General features: G+C 49.5%; 11 protein-coding genes across 11 annotated transcripts; 4 read left to right on the plus strand and 7 right to left on the minus strand.

The window, feature by feature from the left end:
* Window positions 1-2,923: 2,923 nt before the first annotated feature.
* On the minus strand, window positions 2,924-3,514 carry G6M90_00g113010 (uncharacterized protein; the record flags this gene model as incomplete). The annotated part of the gene is made up of 1 exon (XM_014683820.1): window positions 2,924-3,514. One exon carries the CDS (start codon window positions 3,512-3,514, stop codon window positions 2,924-2,926), a length of 591 nt encoding a protein of 196 aa, XP_014539306.1.
* A 1,093-nt stretch (window positions 3,515-4,607) lies between these two features.
* G6M90_00g113020 (uncharacterized protein) lies at window positions 4,608-5,224 on the minus strand (the record flags this gene model as incomplete). Its single annotated transcript, XM_014683819.1, has 2 exons — window positions 4,608-4,845; window positions 4,908-5,224. 2 exons carry the CDS (start codon window positions 5,222-5,224, stop codon window positions 4,608-4,610), a joined length of 555 nt encoding a protein of 184 aa, XP_014539305.1.
* Window positions 5,225-5,424: 200 nt separating this feature from the next.
* G6M90_00g113030 (uncharacterized protein) lies at window positions 5,425-5,839 on the plus strand (the record flags this gene model as incomplete). The annotated part of the gene is made up of 2 exons (XM_066131878.1): window positions 5,425-5,615; window positions 5,671-5,839. The coding sequence occupies 2 exons, from the start codon at window positions 5,425-5,427 to the stop codon at window positions 5,837-5,839; spliced, it is 360 nt and encodes a 119-aa protein (XP_065987811.1).
* A 1,233-nt stretch (window positions 5,840-7,072) lies between these two features.
* On the minus strand, window positions 7,073-7,698 carry G6M90_00g113040 (uncharacterized protein; the record flags this gene model as incomplete). Its single annotated transcript, XM_066131879.1, has 3 exons — window positions 7,073-7,294; window positions 7,345-7,636; window positions 7,685-7,698. The coding sequence occupies 3 exons, from the start codon at window positions 7,696-7,698 to the stop codon at window positions 7,073-7,075; spliced, it is 528 nt and encodes a 175-aa protein (XP_065987956.1).
* Window positions 7,699-8,853: 1,155 nt separating this feature from the next.
* On the minus strand, window positions 8,854-9,375 carry G6M90_00g113050 (uncharacterized protein; the record flags this gene model as incomplete). Its single annotated transcript, XM_014683818.1, has 1 exon — window positions 8,854-9,375. One exon carries the CDS (start codon window positions 9,373-9,375, stop codon window positions 8,854-8,856), a length of 522 nt encoding a protein of 173 aa, XP_014539304.1.
* Window positions 9,376-9,827: 452 nt separating this feature from the next.
* Window positions 9,828-10,298, minus strand: G6M90_00g113060 (uncharacterized protein; the record flags this gene model as incomplete). The annotated part of the gene is made up of 1 exon (XM_014683817.2): window positions 9,828-10,298. The coding sequence occupies one exon, from the start codon at window positions 10,296-10,298 to the stop codon at window positions 9,828-9,830; it is 471 nt and encodes a 156-aa protein (XP_014539303.2).
* A 165-nt stretch (window positions 10,299-10,463) lies between these two features.
* Window positions 10,464-11,083, minus strand: G6M90_00g113070 (uncharacterized protein; the record flags this gene model as incomplete). Its single annotated transcript, XM_014683816.1, has 2 exons — window positions 10,464-10,716; window positions 10,773-11,083. 2 exons carry the CDS (start codon window positions 11,081-11,083, stop codon window positions 10,464-10,466), a joined length of 564 nt encoding a protein of 187 aa, XP_014539302.1.
* Window positions 11,084-11,570: 487 nt separating this feature from the next.
* On the plus strand, window positions 11,571-12,315 carry G6M90_00g113080 (uncharacterized protein; the record flags this gene model as incomplete). The annotated part of the gene is made up of 2 exons (XM_014683815.1): window positions 11,571-11,698; window positions 11,748-12,315. The coding sequence occupies 2 exons, from the start codon at window positions 11,571-11,573 to the stop codon at window positions 12,313-12,315; spliced, it is 696 nt and encodes a 231-aa protein (XP_014539301.1).
* Window positions 12,316-12,459: 144 nt separating this feature from the next.
* Window positions 12,460-13,065, plus strand: G6M90_00g113090 (uncharacterized protein; the record flags this gene model as incomplete). Its single annotated transcript, XM_066131880.1, has 2 exons — window positions 12,460-12,912; window positions 12,967-13,065. 2 exons carry the CDS (start codon window positions 12,460-12,462, stop codon window positions 13,063-13,065), a joined length of 552 nt encoding a protein of 183 aa, XP_065987853.1.
* Window positions 13,066-14,671: 1,606 nt separating this feature from the next.
* On the minus strand, window positions 14,672-17,032 carry G6M90_00g113100 (uncharacterized protein; the record flags this gene model as incomplete). The annotated part of the gene is made up of 2 exons (XM_014683814.2): window positions 14,672-16,629; window positions 16,690-17,032. 2 exons carry the CDS (start codon window positions 17,030-17,032, stop codon window positions 14,672-14,674), a joined length of 2,301 nt encoding a protein of 766 aa, XP_014539300.2.
* Window positions 17,033-17,321: 289 nt separating this feature from the next.
* G6M90_00g113110 (uncharacterized protein) lies at window positions 17,322-18,281 on the plus strand (the record flags this gene model as incomplete). Its single annotated transcript, XM_014683813.1, has 1 exon — window positions 17,322-18,281. One exon carries the CDS (start codon window positions 17,322-17,324, stop codon window positions 18,279-18,281), a length of 960 nt encoding a protein of 319 aa, XP_014539299.1.
* Window positions 18,282-18,750: the final 469 nt, after the last annotated feature.

The following is an 18,750-nucleotide window of genomic DNA, read 5'->3' on the forward strand; positions in this document are numbered from 1 at the left end:
ATGCCTTGATGCCTCTCTTGCTCAACAGTCTGGTACTAAATCTAGTTCTGGTCATACTAGGCTGGGCCATCTCAAAGCGCTAGCTGAGGGCGCGAGAGCACCACTATCTTTAGTCACAGCGGCTGTCTTCAACCGACCACATTTCTTATTCCTCATAATTCGGCAAACAGCATTGAGTAGTTAGTTTTTGAGCGCTTAGCACACCTGCAGGCTTCCGGCATTGGAAGATTGCTAATATTTCGGTCTCGCAATGGCTGTGAGAAGACCCTGCTTAGATTAGTAAAATTGCAATTTCGTAATAAGATACAAATTCTCTCTAAGAAATTAGGAATTGCATGGAGAGGCAATTTGATCTCGTCCTGGCGGTGAGCGTGGGCGCAACTCGACGCCGGTTGACCGTTATGGGTGGAACAGCGGACATGCACGGTAATCCTAGGTGTAATGGGGCGCTACGCTTTCGGGGGCTTATCCCCTAAGTTTTCACATGGGCTTTAAACAATTAGGGAAGTTGCTGGTATGATCCAGGAGGTGGTGCCGGTAGCCTCGCTTGCAAGGTTACCACCACTCAAAGGGTGCTGGTAGCTTGCTTCAGAATGCTACTGGTATCAGCGAGTTATCGGTAACATTCATCGGTCGGCTGCCAGTAGTAGTGGTTTGCTAACTAAAAGTTACTAATAACACGGCTCTTGAAAGCCATCGGGTGCTGGTAAACGATACGGAATGAGTACCTGGTACTAGAAGATGTGGCCAGCGTTACTGGCAGCACCAATTTTCTCAAACGCGTTGGCGACTGGCAGCTGGCTTCACCAATGAGCCGCGAGTCGGCGGCCGGTTACAAGGATATTGGGGTTTGCGCAGATGCAGGCAAATTGATATGTCATTATTGTTTCTATAACACTAGCTGAGAATGGTCTGATGTGTACCTAGTAAATAGACTAGCCAGACGACAAGATGCCCTGCAGTAGCCATACGGCGACCGAGAACTAGGCTTAGGGTGTGATCTTCTGTGAGTCCGCCCCCGCCTTCCCCGGCGACTCTTGGTTCGAAAGTCGTCACTTTGGCGTGAAGACCGACGGTTGCGAGATGATTCAATCCGGTCTAGTCCATTTTGTGGCTTTAGTAAATGTAATATTGACGAGACTTACTGGTTACCCTACAGTTTGGTGACGGCATAAGCGCACGCAAAGGCAACTGAAAGCTTGACGAGAGTCATGATTGCAATGTATCCTGGGTGGCATCTATGTTGCCGTTGTACGATGGGACATTGTGCCTCTTTATAGAGTAACTCTATTTAATCGAAGAGAGCTTGCGGCAATCTAGGCAACCTTTCCACATTGTGTTGGACCAGTGTTGGCAACTGGCAGATCTAGGCGCTTTCAGCCCACCACAGTTTTTCTCGGTTGTCATTGCCACCATGTCGTGCGTATACCCCAATCCGAGCTGCATAAAAAGCGCCGCAGCCCTTTGCTTGTGTTTCAAGCGGCGCATCTTAAAATTAACTTTCACTCCTCACAATGCCCGTTGCGTTGCCCACTTTTCGCCAGCTCCTTGCTCAGCTCGGGTATGGTGACCTCGGTCACCCCCAGACAACGATCTTCGTCCATGACATACTGGTCTTTTTGAATGCCATAAATCCTATGAAATTCACTTATTGTCCATCTTACGATGCTACGCTTGAGGTTTATCATGGGCTTGCACGGCATTTTTTAGACCTACTCGGACGCGGCGATATTTATTGGCCAGGAACTGGAGACGCTGGCCTTGTGTATGCCGCCAATCTCCAGAAGTAAGCTCTTTATTGTATCTCATTAATTACGACTCTAGTTAACACGTCAGGTAGAATCCAGACACTTGTTGGGTATCTTTTTTTTCGCCTTGCTGAGGAAATTCGGCGCTGGAGGCGGACGCCTTCTTGCCGAAGTCGCGATGTTAGAGACGGCTTCAGTCTCGAAAGACTCTTGACAAACAACAATGCTAATAGCATAATCCAACAAGATATCATTACTGACTATATGACAAATACCTGCCACATTGGCAGTTTCCAGTTCAAATATAGCCTAGGAGAAGACTTCAATGGGTACATGAGCTATAAAACGTGGGAGCCTCCACATAAGTTTAAAGTCACGTCGCTCTCAGAGCTCATGAGCGAACTACCTGGAGCGGGTGACGCATCTGGTGTAAGAATTTCATTCACTGGACCTGGTTTTTGTATTAGGGGAGTTACTGTTGATGAGAGTGACTTTAAGAGACTAAAGGTTGAGCTGAACGACCAAGTCTGCCGACTCTTGATCAACCGCAAAACAGTTTGGGATAACTTCAATGTACATGTCCAGATAATGATTCTTAGAGAGGTTCGACCTACGAGTCACTGGATCTTCTCGGAATAGATGAAAAATGCCGAACGCCGAGCTATACGGACATTATTTAGGCTGCCCTTCGCTTAGTAGTCAGTGTCACCATTTTGTGATTGTGACGGCCCGTGCAGCCTGCCAGCCAGGGTAAATCGCACAGGTTGGGCGGAAGGTGGGACGTGAATCTGGCCATGGAGGAAAGACGTGGGGGAGTCAACTCCACATACTGAAGCACCTGAAGCATGAACGGTAGGGTTGGCGTCTGCCATTGTGAGGCTTACTAGCGTAGGCCTCATTGTCATAGTGCGGACCGTACCGTCGGTAACCAACTAAAAGCGATAGTCACACCCACGCCAGTCGTCGTCTTCATTTGGCCAACAGGCTTCCTTCACAAAAAACAGGCCACATGTGCACATCTCCTGAAAGCCCCAGTTTTTATTATTCAAGTGCCATATACATCCCGTGCCCTAGTGTTGAACTATTGCAGAATCGACAATTTGCTTTCGTAATGTCTCCAATAAGAAGGCGAAGTTCTCTTCACGAATCCCCCTGTCCCACCTCCGCCACCCGAATTAGCGCCTCTTGTTTGGTGATTGCGGATAGTCTTCCGCCTTCCGTTTCTGACCCCGACTCCCATTGTGGCAGTGCATACCATTCAGAAGCATCGGCGATGGTCGGCTGTTCTGGCTGACTGGTGGAGGCAGCAGCAACGGGGAAGGGGTTGATAGGTCTCGCTGCGGCTCTTGCGTGCTCACAGCTGCGGCAGCGAACCTGTTGAGCGGGCTGGCTACCGGGACAGGGGAGTGCACTAGTCGTGGATGAGGGTCAAGGTACAGGGTAATTCCGTGGCACTCATCCCCCTGGAGGTACAAGTCCGTGTGGATAGACAAGAACGGGCCTGGGCATGTTGACGGCACGGTATGAGGAAAGAAAGTCAAAGAGACTCTAGGAATATTGCTGCTGTCAACGATCTGTGGCTCCACATCGTCTGTTCGTCCGGGTGATGGTGTTGGGAACCACAGACTAATTCCGCCATCTTCATCAGTCACTGATTCCAGCGTCGCGATGCCACGGTGCAGTTGGTCTTTGCACTCCAGAACCACATAGACTCCAGGCCGTCCACGGTTGTTGGCGTCGACAACCTTGCAGGTAATTGGTGCCATATTGTCGTTTATGGTAGTTTCTGTTGATTATGATTCTTTGCACTGATATATATATATCGCCTCAACGAACTTCGGCGGCTAACGATCTTCAAGATCTACGAAGTATCTTTACTTTAAATCTGTCATTTTGGCCTTCATCAAGTGCGGGACGAAATTTAGGACCTGATCTGATCGTCCCACGCTCGTCCGCCTTCTCGATTTACCAGCTTGGAAGGCCCCGGGCCGTCTCCACTCTTTTACGGCTTACCGCCGTGATGTCGGCCGGTTCTCTTGCGCCAATGTTGCATCCTTCACTCGAGATTTTGGGGGGGTGGGCGGCGGGTTGGGGATATGGACAGTGCTGGTTTCTCGGGCGTGCACTTGCATGCCCAGTCGCATTCGGCACCTGGGCGCTTGCGCGTGTCCGGGATCAATATGATAAGGACAACGTCGTGTATTTATTTTAAACTGGAGAAATAATCATCCCTAGACTGTCTAAAATTGCGGAGGAGACCGACCCCCGGCGCCTCTCATCTCGCTTTGCACGGCGTCTTCCGCTGCAGTTGCGTCCCAGGTGGCCTCCACCACAGTCTCTCGATAACCCTTGAACGCAGAGCAAATGGTGTTTGATAACGTGGGCTAGTCCATCATCCTGCTTTTTTATGTATTGCCTATAGGCAGAAAGTTGTTGTCGTAGCGCGGTATTCTGGCTGTCTGCCTCATGAAGAGATCTACACAGGCCGGCGTTTTGTTTCTGAAGCTGAGATACTTGTCGTCTCAGTGCATTGGCAGTGTCTTGGCTCTTGGCAAATTGGCCAGGTAAGACCAGACGACGATTGGCAATGGGGTGGTGTATGCCTCTTTCGCTCAAGTCGCCTTGCTCGAGCAGGGGTGGGAGCTTTTTGGACGTGTAGTTAGCCATGGTGAATCGGCGGCGATTCGTTTGCACTTGGATGGCCACGTATGCAGGGAAGATGGACATTGAAGTAGTATGACGGCTTGAATCAATTTCTCACACAAAAACTAAAATCGTACACGGATTACCTTCCAACGTTCATGCAGCCTCTGTCACTTGCCCCGCTCAACCCCCACCCGTGTGGCCGTTGGTTGCGCATTAGCCCTGTTTCTCAAGATCTTCCTCGAGATTTACGCCAAGAATGTGTGGCACCAATCCCCTGGTAAAGTCTCGAAGACTTTGCTTCAGGTCCTCAACTACCTTGGTCATGCCTTCAATGACTGCCAGGCGACTAAGCATGTCGGAAATATGGTTACCCATCTGATCCATGATTCTATTCCCAGCAGCTGCGGTCTGCTCCAAGTTGGCCATACGTTCGTTCATCCCAATCAACATCCTGAGTAGTGACTAGGTCAGCATGCGAGTTCGCCATCCTCAATGTCGTTAGAAAGGACCTACCATCTCAAATCGTCGTTGGTGGTAAGTGCGGCATGTAATGTAGATTGATCGTAGGATGGCAAGGCACTCCCACTGAATGCCCCATCAACTTGAAGCAAACTACTATTAAATTCAGACCATTGTGCCTCTGGATTCAGTGCAGTTTGCCCAGAAACGGCTGGCTCGCAGAGCATTGTTGCTGATGAGTTTATGGGGAGAGTAGACGAGTCGTGATCCAACTGTGGAACAGCAGAATTGGATGAGCTGCTACGCTGTGGATTTTTGGGCGTTGATGGCCCTTGTGTGCTCGCTGACATATTGAAGGTGAAGTAAGACATGATGCTGTTGCATGAGAGGAGTTGGACAAACAGGAGTTGACTGACGTTTGCGCCATCTCCGAGCAAGGCCGCAATTAAATAAACACACATTGCACAAATTTCCTTGTAAGCGCCCGTTAAAGTTAGGCAATCCTAGAGATCACACCAGGATACAATTAAATATAAACGGACTTAAAATAGGTACATCTCTTGGGTACAAAATGGCCCGATTGACTGCTCTTGCTTCCGAGCCAACAGCATCACTAGAAATAATTAACGGCAAAGAAATGTATCACAACGACGTCTTTCCGATTCTGGCGTGCTTGCTATGGCCGGCCACTGCAATCCATAGCATGTGCCTAACCTCTCCAATCATCTCCCTTGAGGCTGGGCAGTCAGTCTTGTCTGCCGTGTAAGTTTCTTAGCGGGACCGGGCGTCGCCGACACTCGCTAACCATTCTGCATAGTATCAACGCTCCCCAGTCCACGAGATGTTACGTCACCATGAATTTCGGCGATTCCTCTTTCCTCCCTCTGCGCTTCAACTTTTCCACCACACAATGTGACGGTCAAATGATTGCTACTTTTACCACCCCTGCAGAGGTTCCCAATGGTGAAGCAGATATCCTTTGGTAAATACAATGGCACGGACGTTTATGGAGACTAGGTTGACTAACTGTAGTAGGCAATGCACTGGATTCTCTCCGCATTGCTATCAGGCTAACATAACCAACGGCACATCTGACCCTTCCATGCAGCTTGATAGGGAAGCACGAGTTGGATGTATTACCGAGTTACTCAAAACGAGCAATGTCGTGATTACCAAAGTAATGCCAACTCGTACAGCAACCGACACTGTAGTGTCCGTCTTCACCTCCACGACAACACGTTTTACCAAGTCGCAGACACCAATCACAACATCAATTCCGGCCCAGTCACAGTTCACCTCCGGGGTATCAACGCCACCCTTTACGATGTCGGACAAGGATCCGACGCGGACAGACACAGCAGCCGCCCGGGCTCCGAGTGTTGACTCCGTTCAAGCGGAGATGCCTCCTTCTAGCGTGTCCGGAAAAAACGTCATAACTACACCCCCCTCGGCTTTAACGACTGACAAAGTGTTGGACAGTGCCGCGACCAGAGTCACCACTCCCGTTACCAGTTCTGTAGTAGTCACATTGTTGACCACCACACTATTACGAACTGTAACGGTTAGTTGCGCAACAGGGAAGGGATAATTGGAGTGATTGGACTGGAACTTGTGTATATAATATTTCTCTGCGACCTGTTGCTAAGCTAGTCTAGTTGTTCAGATACACTCACAGTAATTGACTTCATCCACATTACACTTTGATACTTCCGTTGCAAGCTCTTGATCATGTCCTACCCGCGTCTCCCTCCACTTCGGCCGACAGAAACAAAGCAGGATGTTCCAAGGGGATCAAGCGATCCTCGACGAGGCCCTTCGACTTCCCTCAAGCTCGGCCTTGAGCAAGCGAATGGACGCTCGATAAATACATGTCGAGCCATCCATGCACTATGGAACCAGGATATGAAAGAAGCTGCTGTACGAATGTATCGTGTTGAGTCGAGCCTACGCGCGTCTCAGGAAGAAGTGACAAGGCGCAACGCCCAACAGGAAGAGGACATGCTTAACCTTCGGACCAAAGTGTATGTGCTGGAGGAAAAAGTTCACATGTTACGGGACGAATGCCAGACTCAGCGACATGAGCATCGTAATCTCAGCCAGGAGCTAGGTGCGGAGTTGCATTGCACTCGGGAGCTTATGCATCAAATGACAGGAGACATCCAGTCGCTGAAAGAAAATCAGGTGCGCATTCATGTGTCTTCTTTCTCATATTACATTGACTAATTACACATAAAGAGTCCAGCAGGAATCGAAGTTCCGAATGGCTCAGAGGGGTCCGACTCTGCCTCCAGCCCAGTGACCCCGGAAGCGATGGACGCTTGGAGCCCCAAGGCGTCGGATGGTTTCTCCGGGAAGTGACCGCCTTGAGGTTCGCCCATGGTAGATCCCTTCTTCGTGAAGTCTTCTGGCCCCAGGACAACTGGTAGAGGAAATATACTAGCCTAGGGCAAGTCAGATGCAAATCATACGCGTGTTGTTTCATATATCATACCAGCTCCCGTTGTGAAGGCGGAGTAAAGTCACTGGAGTATTGCCAGATTTTGTTGCTCCTCTTGCTGCGCACGCACAAATAAACGTCTACTTCGCAATCGATGTGTAGATCGTGTGCCTTTTTCAGGAAATTCCGTCTCCGCTTGGAGAAACGGCTGGATCTGTTCTTTTGTACGCGCTGCATGTCACCGATGTTCACAGGTCGGCAATCCTTTGAGTTATTGCACGCTATGTGGTCGCTGTATATCTGCGCAAGTTCCTTACCCACAAATGGTGAGAATCTTGCGAAACAGCTAAAGAAGGTGAGCAGAATATCACTTTATTTGATGTAGAAAACCTACTGGTTGCAAGTCATGTTGGTTCACTCGGTGCCCTATTGCATGCTCAGGCTTCATCCTAACCGTCATAGTCTCTTTATCTGCTGCCGGTTTTAACTTTAGTACTCTATTATTACCAGTGCATGTTCTATAGAGGCTTTGGCGCTGCTTAAAAATAGGTCTACCAGCATGGCATCTTGCCGCGCGGTTAGCCTGCGAGGGAGTTCATGGTAACCCGACTCCCACACATCTATCACGCTATAGCTCGCGAATTTGGTCGAAGTTTAGTGATAGGATTTCTGGTATTATTCTTATTTGAAGTTGTAAACTAATGCGATTATCGTGCAAGAGAATCCGCATACTGCAGCGCAAAAATCACCAATCCACTGATCACGCCCTGATCGGACATGGCGGTGGAGCCCATCTTCGTGACTGCTCTCGTCGCATTTGTTGTGAGACGACCGCTACGGTAGTAGGTGCTATCGCTAGCATGGTACCAAAGAGGTCCAGCCTGCAAGCCAATGGATCTTCTCAGAATAGAGCGAGATTGCCGAATACCGAGGTGCATTTGCTTTTACAAACTCCGTGGCAGATCCCCGGTGGAGATCAGCCTTAACGAGGATATGATGGTCTTCTCTTGAGGACCAGGCCACCAATTTGGTGGTTGTGGGGGTCTGTTCGCCTTGTCTGACAAGGCAGAACACTCAGGTCGGGCGTAATGGGGGGAATAAAACCCACATTGAGAGTGGTGAATGGTTGACGCCCGCCTTGTCACATTGTGCAGCGTCAATTTTTTACTGCTTGTCATTGGAGCCCACAGCGTGCGGACCGTACCGTCGGTAACCAACTAAAAGTGACAATCACCCGGCTCATCTGCATGTTGGCAAAATGCTTCTTCATTGAGAATCGGTTGTATCACATGTGCATATCTCTTCAAAAGCCAGTTTTTACTGTTCAACTGCTAGATATACCCAGCTCTCTAGCCATGGCGGCGGGACTTTTGTAGACTCGGCAGTTTTCCTTCCCTGCGTCTCCTCTCCAAAGTAGAAATACTGGCTTACAAAAGCCCCGCGCGCCCTCCCACCACCCCTGCTTTTCACCGTTTCTGGCCACAGCCACCTGAGCTAATAGCGCCTCTTGCGGCTCTCCTTCCGCCTTCCGTTTCTGACCTTTTCCCGTCAAGGCAGTCCATGTCACATAGAAGTATCGGTGATTGCCTGTTTTGGGCTGACTGGCGGGGGCAGTATCAGCGGGGATGGGATTGGCAATTCTTGCCGCGACGGCACTTGCGTGAGCGGGCTGGCTACCGGGAAAGGGCAGTGCTCAAGTCGCGGATTAGGGTCAAGATACAGGATAATTCCGTGGCATTCTTCCCTGTCGAGGTACAAGTCCGTCTGAACCGACAAGAACGGGGCTGGGCATGTTGACAGCGGCGCGTGGGGGAAGAAAGTCAAAGAGACCCTAGGGCTGACGCGGCTGTCAACAATCTGTGGCTCCACTTCGTCCATTCGACCTTGTGATGGTGTTGGGAACCACAGACTGATTCCGCCATCTTCATCAGTCACTGATTCCAGTGTTGCAATGACGTGGTGCTGTTGATCTTTGCACTCTAGGACCACGTAAACTCCGGGTTGTCCGCGGTTGGTGGTGTCGATGACTTTGCAAGTGATTGGTGCCATTCTGTCTTGTCGTGTCTGCTCGCTGTCATTGTTCATGATTCCATGCAACGCGTATTTATTGTGGCTCATGTACTACGGTAACTGTTACACCTGCAGGGCTGTCTTATTTTTAGTTTCGCGACTTGTTCTCATCCAAGTGCTGTGACGAAAGTTAGAACCTGGCCGGTGCTGCCCCTGCCACCCTTCGGTCGTCGGCGACTTCCCTCTGCTGGCCTTCAAAGTCTGGAGCGTCTCCGCTTCTCCACTTCATTGCGGCTTGCCGCCGTATTGTTATGCCTCTTTCCCACCATTGTTGCCTATTTTGCCGGACTGTGCCATAGGCAGTACTCAGCTTGGGGGTGAGGTGTGCAGGTAATGCCTCAATTGGGCATGCAAACTAGAAAAATTCTCTGCGTGACATTCGGCACCTGGCGCTTGTGCGTGTCGAGGATCGATAGGAGAAACGACGTCGTATTATTTTTAAGCAGAAGTAACCATTCTGAGACTATCTACAACTGGGGAGGGAACAGCCTCCCTGCGGCTTCCATCTCACACTGCGCAATCTCCTCGCTCATGGTTGCCTGTTTAGTAACCTCCACCACTGTCTCTCGATAGCTTTGGAACGCGGAGCAAATTGCCTTGATGACCTCCGCTAGCCCACTATCCTGCTTTTTAATGTATTGCTTGTAGGCGGTAATTTGTTTTCGCAGCATAATATTCTCCTCGTCACTCGCACGTAGAGACTGACAAAGCGTCTTGTTTTGTTCCTGAAGCTGACCCAGTTGTCGTCTCATTTCATCAGCAGTGGCTTGGTACTTGGGAGACTGTCTTGGTAAGACTAGAGGCCGAGCGACAGGGGGGCGATCTTTGCCTTTACCGCTTAGGTCGGCTTGCTCAGGCAGGGGCGGGAGTTCTTTCGCCTTGTAATTAGCCATGGGGTCAGGAATATTTCGTTTGCACTCGGAGGTTGTAGCACGCATTGAGACAAAGTGGACTGAAGTACCAAGGTTTTATGTCCTAAGCAAAATTTGTCAAAAGCTAGTTGAGGTAACTACGTGGATTATCTTTAAACGTTCATGCAGCCTTCTGTCACACTGTCCGCCGTCCACTACCGCCCGGGGAGGCCTAATCGACAATGCATGGCATTATGTGTATGCGCATTGACCGTGCCTCTCAAGATCTTCCTCCAGATTTACGCGAAGAATGTGCGGCATCAGTCCCCTTGTAAAGTCTCTGAGGTTCTGCTTAAGGTCCTCTACGACCTTAAGCATGCCTTCAATCACTGCAAGGCGACTAAGCATGTCGCAAACGTTCTTGGCCAACTGATCCACTGTTTGGTTTCCAGTAGCTGCAGCCTGCTCTAATGTGGCAATGCGGTCGTTCATTCCCATCAACATCCTGAGTAGTAGGTCAGAATGCAAGTCCAGCGTTCTCAATCTCAAGGTATGACTTACCATCTCAAATCGTCGTTGGTTGTAAGTCCGAACGAGGATTGGTCGTAGGATGGCAAGGCACCGCCGTTGATAGGCCCATCAACAAGCAAGCTGCCATCAAACCCAATCCAAGGTGCCCCCGGATTGAGTGTAGGTTGCCCACAAAGGGCGGGCTCACAGAGTGTGGTCGCCGGCGAGTTTGTCGGGAGAGTAGACGACTCATGATCCAACTGTGGCACTACAAGTTCGGATGAACTACTAGTACACTGCTCTTTTTTGGCATTTGGTGGCCCTTGTGTGCTCGCGGACAAGTTGAAGGTGAAGTACGACATTATGTTCGATAAGAAGAGGTTGGACAAGCAAGAATTGGTTGAAGTCTGTGATTCCGCCGAGCATGGACGCAATTAAATATAAGTACCTCGCTCAAATGTTACTGATAAGCGCCCATTAAATTTAACACCAGAAATCGCACCAGGGCGCAATTGAATATAAACGCGCTTAAAGTAGGTAACCACGAATCATGGGTACAAAATGGTCTCGATCTACAATATCCTGCTAGCCAACGGCATCACTAGGAAAGTGACCAAGACTTTAAGAAACAAAATGCATCTCAACAAGCTCTTCTCAATTCTGACATGCCTGCTGTGGCCAGCTGCTGCTATCCACAGCTTGTGCCTCACCTCCCCGGTCGTCTCCCTTGAGGCTGGACAATCGGTCTTGTCGGCTCAGTCAGTTGCATCCCGAGGACCATGACGCGGACACTTGCTAACCCGCCTACACAGCATTAACGCTCCTCAGTCCACAAGATGTCAAGCCACCATGAGTTTTGGCGATTCCTCTTTCCTCCCTCTGCGCTTCAACTTCTCCACCACACCATGTGAAGGCCAACTGATCGCAAAATTTACCACCCCTGCGGAGGTCCCCAATGGGGAAGCAGATATCTTTTGGTGAGCACAATAACCATTCCATTGCAAACAGGTCTACTAACTGTGGTAGGCAATGCGCCGGACTGGCTCCATACTGCTATCAGGCGAATATAACGAATGGCACATCTGATCCTACCATGCAGCTTGATAGGGAGGCACAAGTTGGATGCATTAACGAGGTACTCAGAACAACCAGTGTCCTTGTTGTCAAAACCATGTCCACTCGTACAACAACCGAAACTGCAGTGTCAGTCTTTACCTGGACAACGACTAGTTTCCCTAGATCACAGGAGACATCACCCACAGTCACACTCCCGTCCCAGTCATGGGTCACTTCTGGGGTGGCAACACCATCATCTACAGTGATGAACAAGGATCCAACGGGGACGGACACAACAGCCGCCCGGGCTCCGACTGCTGACTCCGTTCGAGTGGAGATCCCCCGGTCCGATATGATCGGAAGAACCGTTAGAACTACGTCCCCATTGCCTGTGACAACAGACACAGTCTTTGACAGTGGCGCTTCCAAGGTCACCACCCCTCTTGTCAGCTCTGCGGTGACTACATTTTTGACGACGACACTATTGCGGACCGTAACGGTTAGTTGCACAGCAGGGAGCGCAACAGGGAAGGCATAAATGGATCTTAGCTTGTGCATATTAGACTCTGGTCGGACGTGTTGTTGAGCTAGTTTAGGTACTGAAATACATACTTCATCGGTTTCCTCTCCGCCTGATTTGCTTTTACGCATACTTGCAAATTTCTTCTGAAAGCATTTGATAATGCCTGACAGCCGTCTCCTTCCACTGCGACCTGCCCAAACAAAGCAGGATGTGATTATAGGCTCAAGTGATCCTCGGCAAAGCCCGTCGTCTTCTCTCAAGCTGGTCCTAGAGCAAGCAAGCGCAGGATCGTCCAATACGTGCCGGGCCATTCATGCTCTATGGAACCAGGATGTGAAAGAAGTTACCTCGAGAATGTATCTGGTTGAGGCAAGCCTAAGTGCGTCTCAGGATGAAATGGCAAGGTGCGATGAGCAGCACGAAGAGGACATGCACAAACTTCGGACCAAGGTGTATGTTCTGGAGGAGAAGGTTCATGTCCTACAAGAAGACATGCTGAATTCCCGACAAGAGCACTATGATTTCAGCCAGGAATTACGTGCCGAGTTACATCGGACTCGAGAGCTTTTGCATCAAATAACAGGAGATATCCAAGTACTGAAAGACAATGAGGTTCGCATTTATGTATCTTCTTTCTCATGGAACATTAGCTAATTACACGTAAAGAGTCCAGGCTTAGTCGAAGTTGCGAATAGCTCAGAGGGATCCGACTCTGCCTCCAGCCCAGCAACACCGGAAGCGATAGATGCCTGGGGCACCAAATAGCCAGATAGCTTCTCCATGCAATATTCCTTCTTGGTGAAGTCATCTGGACCGAGTACAACCGGCAGAGGGTACATATTAGCCTAGAGCAGGTTAGAAATATGTCACACACATATTGCCTCGTACGCCATACCATCTCATCGTGTGAAGGTGGAGTGAAGTCGCTGGAGTATTGCCAGATTTTGTTATCCTTTCTGCTGCATACGCACAGGTAAACATCTACTTCGCAGTCCTTCTGTTGATCGTGTGCCTTCTTCAGAAAATTCCGTCTCCGCTTAGAGAAACGGCTGGATCGGTTCTTTCGTACCCGTTGCAGGTCACTGATTCTGACCGGTCGGCAATCCTTTGATGGATTGCACATTATATGATCGCTATATATCCGTGCAAGTTCATTCCCCATAAACGGTGAGAATCTTGCGAAACATCTAAAAGACGTGAGCTGGATAATCACTTTACCTGGTGTGGAAAACCTACTGATTGCAAGTCATGTTGGTTCACTCGTGCCTTGTTGCAGGCTGAGGCCTGATCCCTAACTACTCGTAACCTCTATACCAGTTGCCAATTTTAACTTTGGTACACCTGCTACTGCCAGGGTATATGCGATAGAGGTTCGGGGCTTCTTAAAAATAGGTCACCTAGCATTACAGTTTGCCGCGCGCTTGGCATGTGAGGAAGTTTTGGTGTCCCGACCACCACACATCTGGCACGCTATAGCTCGCGGATTATGGTCTAAGTTTAGTGAGAGAACTCCTGGTATTATTCCTGTCTGAAGTTGTAAACTAATACGATTACCATGGAAAAGAATCCGCATATTGCAGCACCAAAAATCACCCAGCCATAGATCACGCCTTGGCCTATCACGGCGGTGAACCCCATACTCGTGATTGCTCTCGTCGCATTTGTTAGTGAGACGACCGCCACGGTAACAGGTGCTATCACTAGCATGATACAAAACAAGACGCCAACTCTAACCCAAATTGTAGGTTTTCTTGCAAGGAGCAGTGCACAACATATTACCGCTGCTGACACCGCGAGCAACATCTCAATTTCGGACAAGCACTCCAAGTGAATTGTAGATATCTGTTGGATAATGCGATTCGTCGAGTTCGTTGGTATTGCTAGAACTGCTTCGTCGTAGCGAACACACCGGATTGCATGGGTCAAGCTAACACAGGAGCCCCGAATTCCAATGGTCAAGTTTGCTGAGACATGAGCATCTTGTTTGGGTATCTACGGAGCATATCAGTCTTAGCTGACATTGTTCGTAACACGATACACACCTGAAAAACTATGAGGCCGCGGTCAGAAAATGCAGAACTGTGTCGAATGATGGCGGTAATTACTGTATTTGTGATAAAGGCTGCCAATGAGGCGCACACAAATGCATTCCTCTTCATGGTGAGAGAAGAGTTGGCTTAACGCGTTAGCTGGTGTGTCTCGTGGGGCTTGCGTTTTATTATCTGGTGAATTAAGCCTGCGGCAATCGAGTAACTAGCTAACTACATTTAAATTAATTCAGCCCGGAGGGCGTTTATACAATAAAAACAGCACTTGAGCCCTAAGTCGATTCTAGCTAGGGAGATGATAGATCAATGTACCCGCTCTACTCTCAATTAGTCCCCGATAGCAAAAGCTCAGCCTCCTGTTCTAGGTGAGGAGGAGAGAAGGCCTCATCGTAGTTAATTTCAGGAATTTGCGGGTTATTTTCGGGATGGACATGCTGAGCAGGTTTCGAAAGTGGTTCGGGACCTCGCTGAACTACTGGTGTTGAATTCTGGGGATTCATAGAGGGCGGTAGCGCAGGCGTTGCAACGGGTGCTTCCAAGGGTCCCTTCATCTCCCAGCGCACATCCTGTGACGTGCTAGCTAGATCATGCACTACTGCTCGTCCTAGCTCCTCGGCCGGCTGTATTTGGGTGACCTGCTCTGCCCCAGCCTGCTCTCCCACGGCTTGAATCCCCCCGACCTGGTCCTTCTTCCTATTCCTCTTTTCTGGCACTTCTGCTGCTTCATATACTTCATCATGCTTGCGTTTCTTTTCTTTGGCCCGATTTGGATTCTTAGTCGGGGGTGTCAAGTGCGCCAGCGCTTGAGTCGGGATACCCGCTGGATCTACTGGTGGGCCAACGTAGAGATCAGACGCCCGAGTCGCTGGGATGTCTGGGACATTCTGCTGCCTGAATGTGAACTTGGGCCTTTTGCCCCGAACGCGCGGCTTGTCGCGACTTGTTGCAGACCGAGCAATACCTCGAGGCATTTTGTCCTTTCCTTTCTTTTTGGGGCGCGTTTCATTATTGCCCCTTGGCCATAACTTTAATACTTCACCTAGCCTTGTGTCTTCGTTTATCTCTGCCTCACTCCTCCATGCCTCATTTGGCTCTGTTGTATCCACGTCCATTTCAGCACGGAGAGATGCAGCTGATGCCAGCGATGGAACCTTCGGTTTACCCCCAAAAAAAGCTTGCAAAATATCGCTTTGCACACGTAGCTCTGGTGGCACCTTGTCATCTAGGGGTTCCGCGAATAGTTGTGGGAAAAAAGACGATTGCAGTAGGATGTGGTACCCCGCGAGGCAAGGTTTTCCACTGCGCCAGTCCCTCCTCCTCTTCGGCTGGGTGTACGATATGTGCCGGTTCTCAATCGGGTGAAGACGCCCTTTCTCAATATTCGCGTTAGAGAAACCTAAATCTTTAAGAGTGACACAGAGACGGCTTAGAACGCTATTATCAAAATTGCCCGCCATCCACACTCTCTTGTCAAAGTCCCTTAGAGGCGCCTCGGGTGACAAGTAAGGGAAGTAGCGCAATGCGGCTAGAAATGCTTGAATGACTGCAGCGTCGGCAGTTGGCTCATTCACCTGGATCATGCGACCGTGGCCGACTTCCATCGAAGCCCCACGACTGTTCCAGTCCTTTTTTAAATTCTCAATAAGACTGGAACACATGGGCTCGATTGTATCAGCCCCGCTCTCTGACGGCCTGTTCTCAATGTGTTTCTCAAGGATTTTAGCTCCAATCGTCAAATATCTCATGTTTTCATGAAAGGTCTGGATGCTAGGTATTGAATCCGGGAGCTCAAGAATGTTGTCTTTAATTCTGTCTCGAGCACTCTTTGATAAAATGCCAGGAAACAGTGTTCCGTCCTCAAAAAGATCGCAGATCTGTGCTCGGTCTTGCGAATTCCACGACGGCGCCCGATATTGAAGAATTGCAACTGTATTTGCATCAAATAGATGCAGCTTGTCTTCATGTCCAGCCATTATTTTCAAAGCGACGTTCTTAATATGCACCCAATAGTTGATGATGAGCGGATTGATGCGGGCGGCCAGATGTTTTGCCCAGTTACCAAGCTGAAGTCCATCCCAATAACCAGGAAAACAAAGCATGCTATCCATAGCTGCTATTATATGCGGATGTTTCAATAGACTACCCAGTATCTTCCTCTTGGACCCCGACAGCTTGTCCATCCAGGCTTGGGCAACAGACACACGATTCTTTTTCCAAGACCCGGCCATGTAATACCGCACGTTCTGGAAGACGGCACCATCGCAAATCTTGCGAGGTTGTACTAGCATATTGATAAGAACGTGACCAAACGCTTCGATGGTAATCTTCAATTATGACATACCTGGAATGCAGTACAAGCGTACGTTGCAAATATGATCCCTTCCGAGGGCAGCCTTCGCTCTGTCCAGATCGAAGTCCTTGGCAGCGTAGAAAACTTGGTGATCATTGATCAAAGGACTAGATTCCAATTCAAGCGTCGCATACAATTGCTCGGGTGAGTAGCTCAAGTCCCGTAGAATGTCATCTCGGGACCTTGGAGTAATCCGAACTGAGATGGCATGTCCTGGATCACGAAGATGCTCAATGATGTTGATCGGGAATGACGATGAATCAACATCCAAATCCTCGCTCTTCAGACTCGACAAAGGGACTCGAGCTTTTCCTTCTAGATACTTAGACTCCATCTTCTGTGGTTACTGGCAACTTCTTGGCGGCGTTGATGGTTCAGCCAAGCCAGAGTAATTATACAAATGGGTACTACTATTTGTCCTGCAGAGTTAAATCTAATACAGTCCAAGAAATATATAATACAAGGGTATTGTTTAAAGCCCACAACAACCGGTCTCCCGGTCCCCGGTGTCAGTGCCCCATCGGACAAGGCAAAATTAAAAATAATACCCAACGCCCAGGCTCCAGTGGACTCCGTCTCCCGCACACCGACACACACAATCTTGCCGTCGCAATCCCCTAAGCATGCAGCCCAACGACCTCCTCCACATTCGGTCTAGTGCAGCTGGTCTTCCTGGGCCATACCTGCAAGAAAACATGGCGCCGTACGAAATTCTCGACAAAATAGGCGAAGCAAAACCACGGACCATTCTTCTTATACAGGGGCATACTGAGCAAGGCGATAGTCTCAAGGGCGCCATGAGATTCCCATATAGAAAATTCGCCATAGCCCTTCAGCGTCAAGGGTCTAACTTAGTGGTGATGTGCGACATGCACAAGCAACCAGGCAACGCCATACCTCGCATCATAGCGGGGCCCGTTCCAGGCAACTACTGTTACCACCTGGTGCAACAGCCGCCCGCAACCATGACAGATTTGGCTTACAGAGTTTATTGCGATGTCTTTGCTTTGTTCAGCGACATAGTGTTAATCTCTGTAGCGGATTTCGGTGGACTTGAACGGGTCCTGTCGTTTGTATGCTCTTGGGTCCTGCGCCGACAGTTGCAAAAACCCAAGCTTCGGACTCACTTTGTTGTCGCAACTGACAAATACTGCTTAAAGGACATTCAATTTGAACTTCTAGCTACTATGATGGCAGACCAGTGGACACAATCAGTGGCGAGTGTAAAAAGAACAATAAGTGATTATACAGAGCTCAGCGTTATTAACGAGTCTTCTGCCAGCCCTGGCCTGGTAGTAAAGCTATTTGGTCTCAGGAACCATCGACAAGCTGAAGGGCTTCACTTCACTGGGTCCGATACTAGAATACTCCTTCGCGCCGCTATTGCACATTATACTGCCAAACCCATGGAGACATTCAATTTGGTCGCCGCATCCCGCCCGTCATGGCCAGTCCCTGAAGAACTGGGCCACCACATTGGAGAATTTTTGGCGGCTTGCCCTCCAGAGCCTGTGGACCATTACCCCATCATTGCGTCCGCACTTGTAATGAACGCATTTCACCCAGGATTACACTGTGAGTAATCTGCCACTACAACCGAATCTTTTCTAACGCAAATTAGCGTTTCCTCCGAACCTGACGTTTGAGTCTTTATATGTCAAGCACTTGGCCGCATTTGAACAGCAGGCAGGCTGCAAGGGCTTAACGGACCGGGTCCGCAGCGCGTTTGTCGACATCGCCAAATACACGATCGGACCCGTGGTTGAACCTAGGGTACAACATCTCGCCAGACTGCAAGGCTGGAGACCCATTTCGAGCGTGAAACTCCGAGCGACTTGCTCAATCTGTCTCATCAGGGCCGGTGTTTTCATGATGGATTGCAGTCACTTACTATGCGACTATTGTGTTGCCACCTGTTGCTTGCCTGTACAACCTTGCCACTACCAGTCGTCACGGTGCTTTTTATGCCAGCAACCAAATCGTACTACGTTTGTGCTGAACCCGCCTACGGCTGGACTCCGCAAATTGGAGCTGGGCTGCCCAGCACGACGG

The sequence above is a fragment of the Metarhizium brunneum genome, chromosome 7 (genome assembly GCF_013426205.1).
Source record: "Metarhizium brunneum chromosome 7, complete sequence".
In the NCBI taxonomy this organism is placed as follows: domain Eukaryota; kingdom Fungi; phylum Ascomycota; class Sordariomycetes; order Hypocreales; family Clavicipitaceae; genus Metarhizium; species Metarhizium brunneum.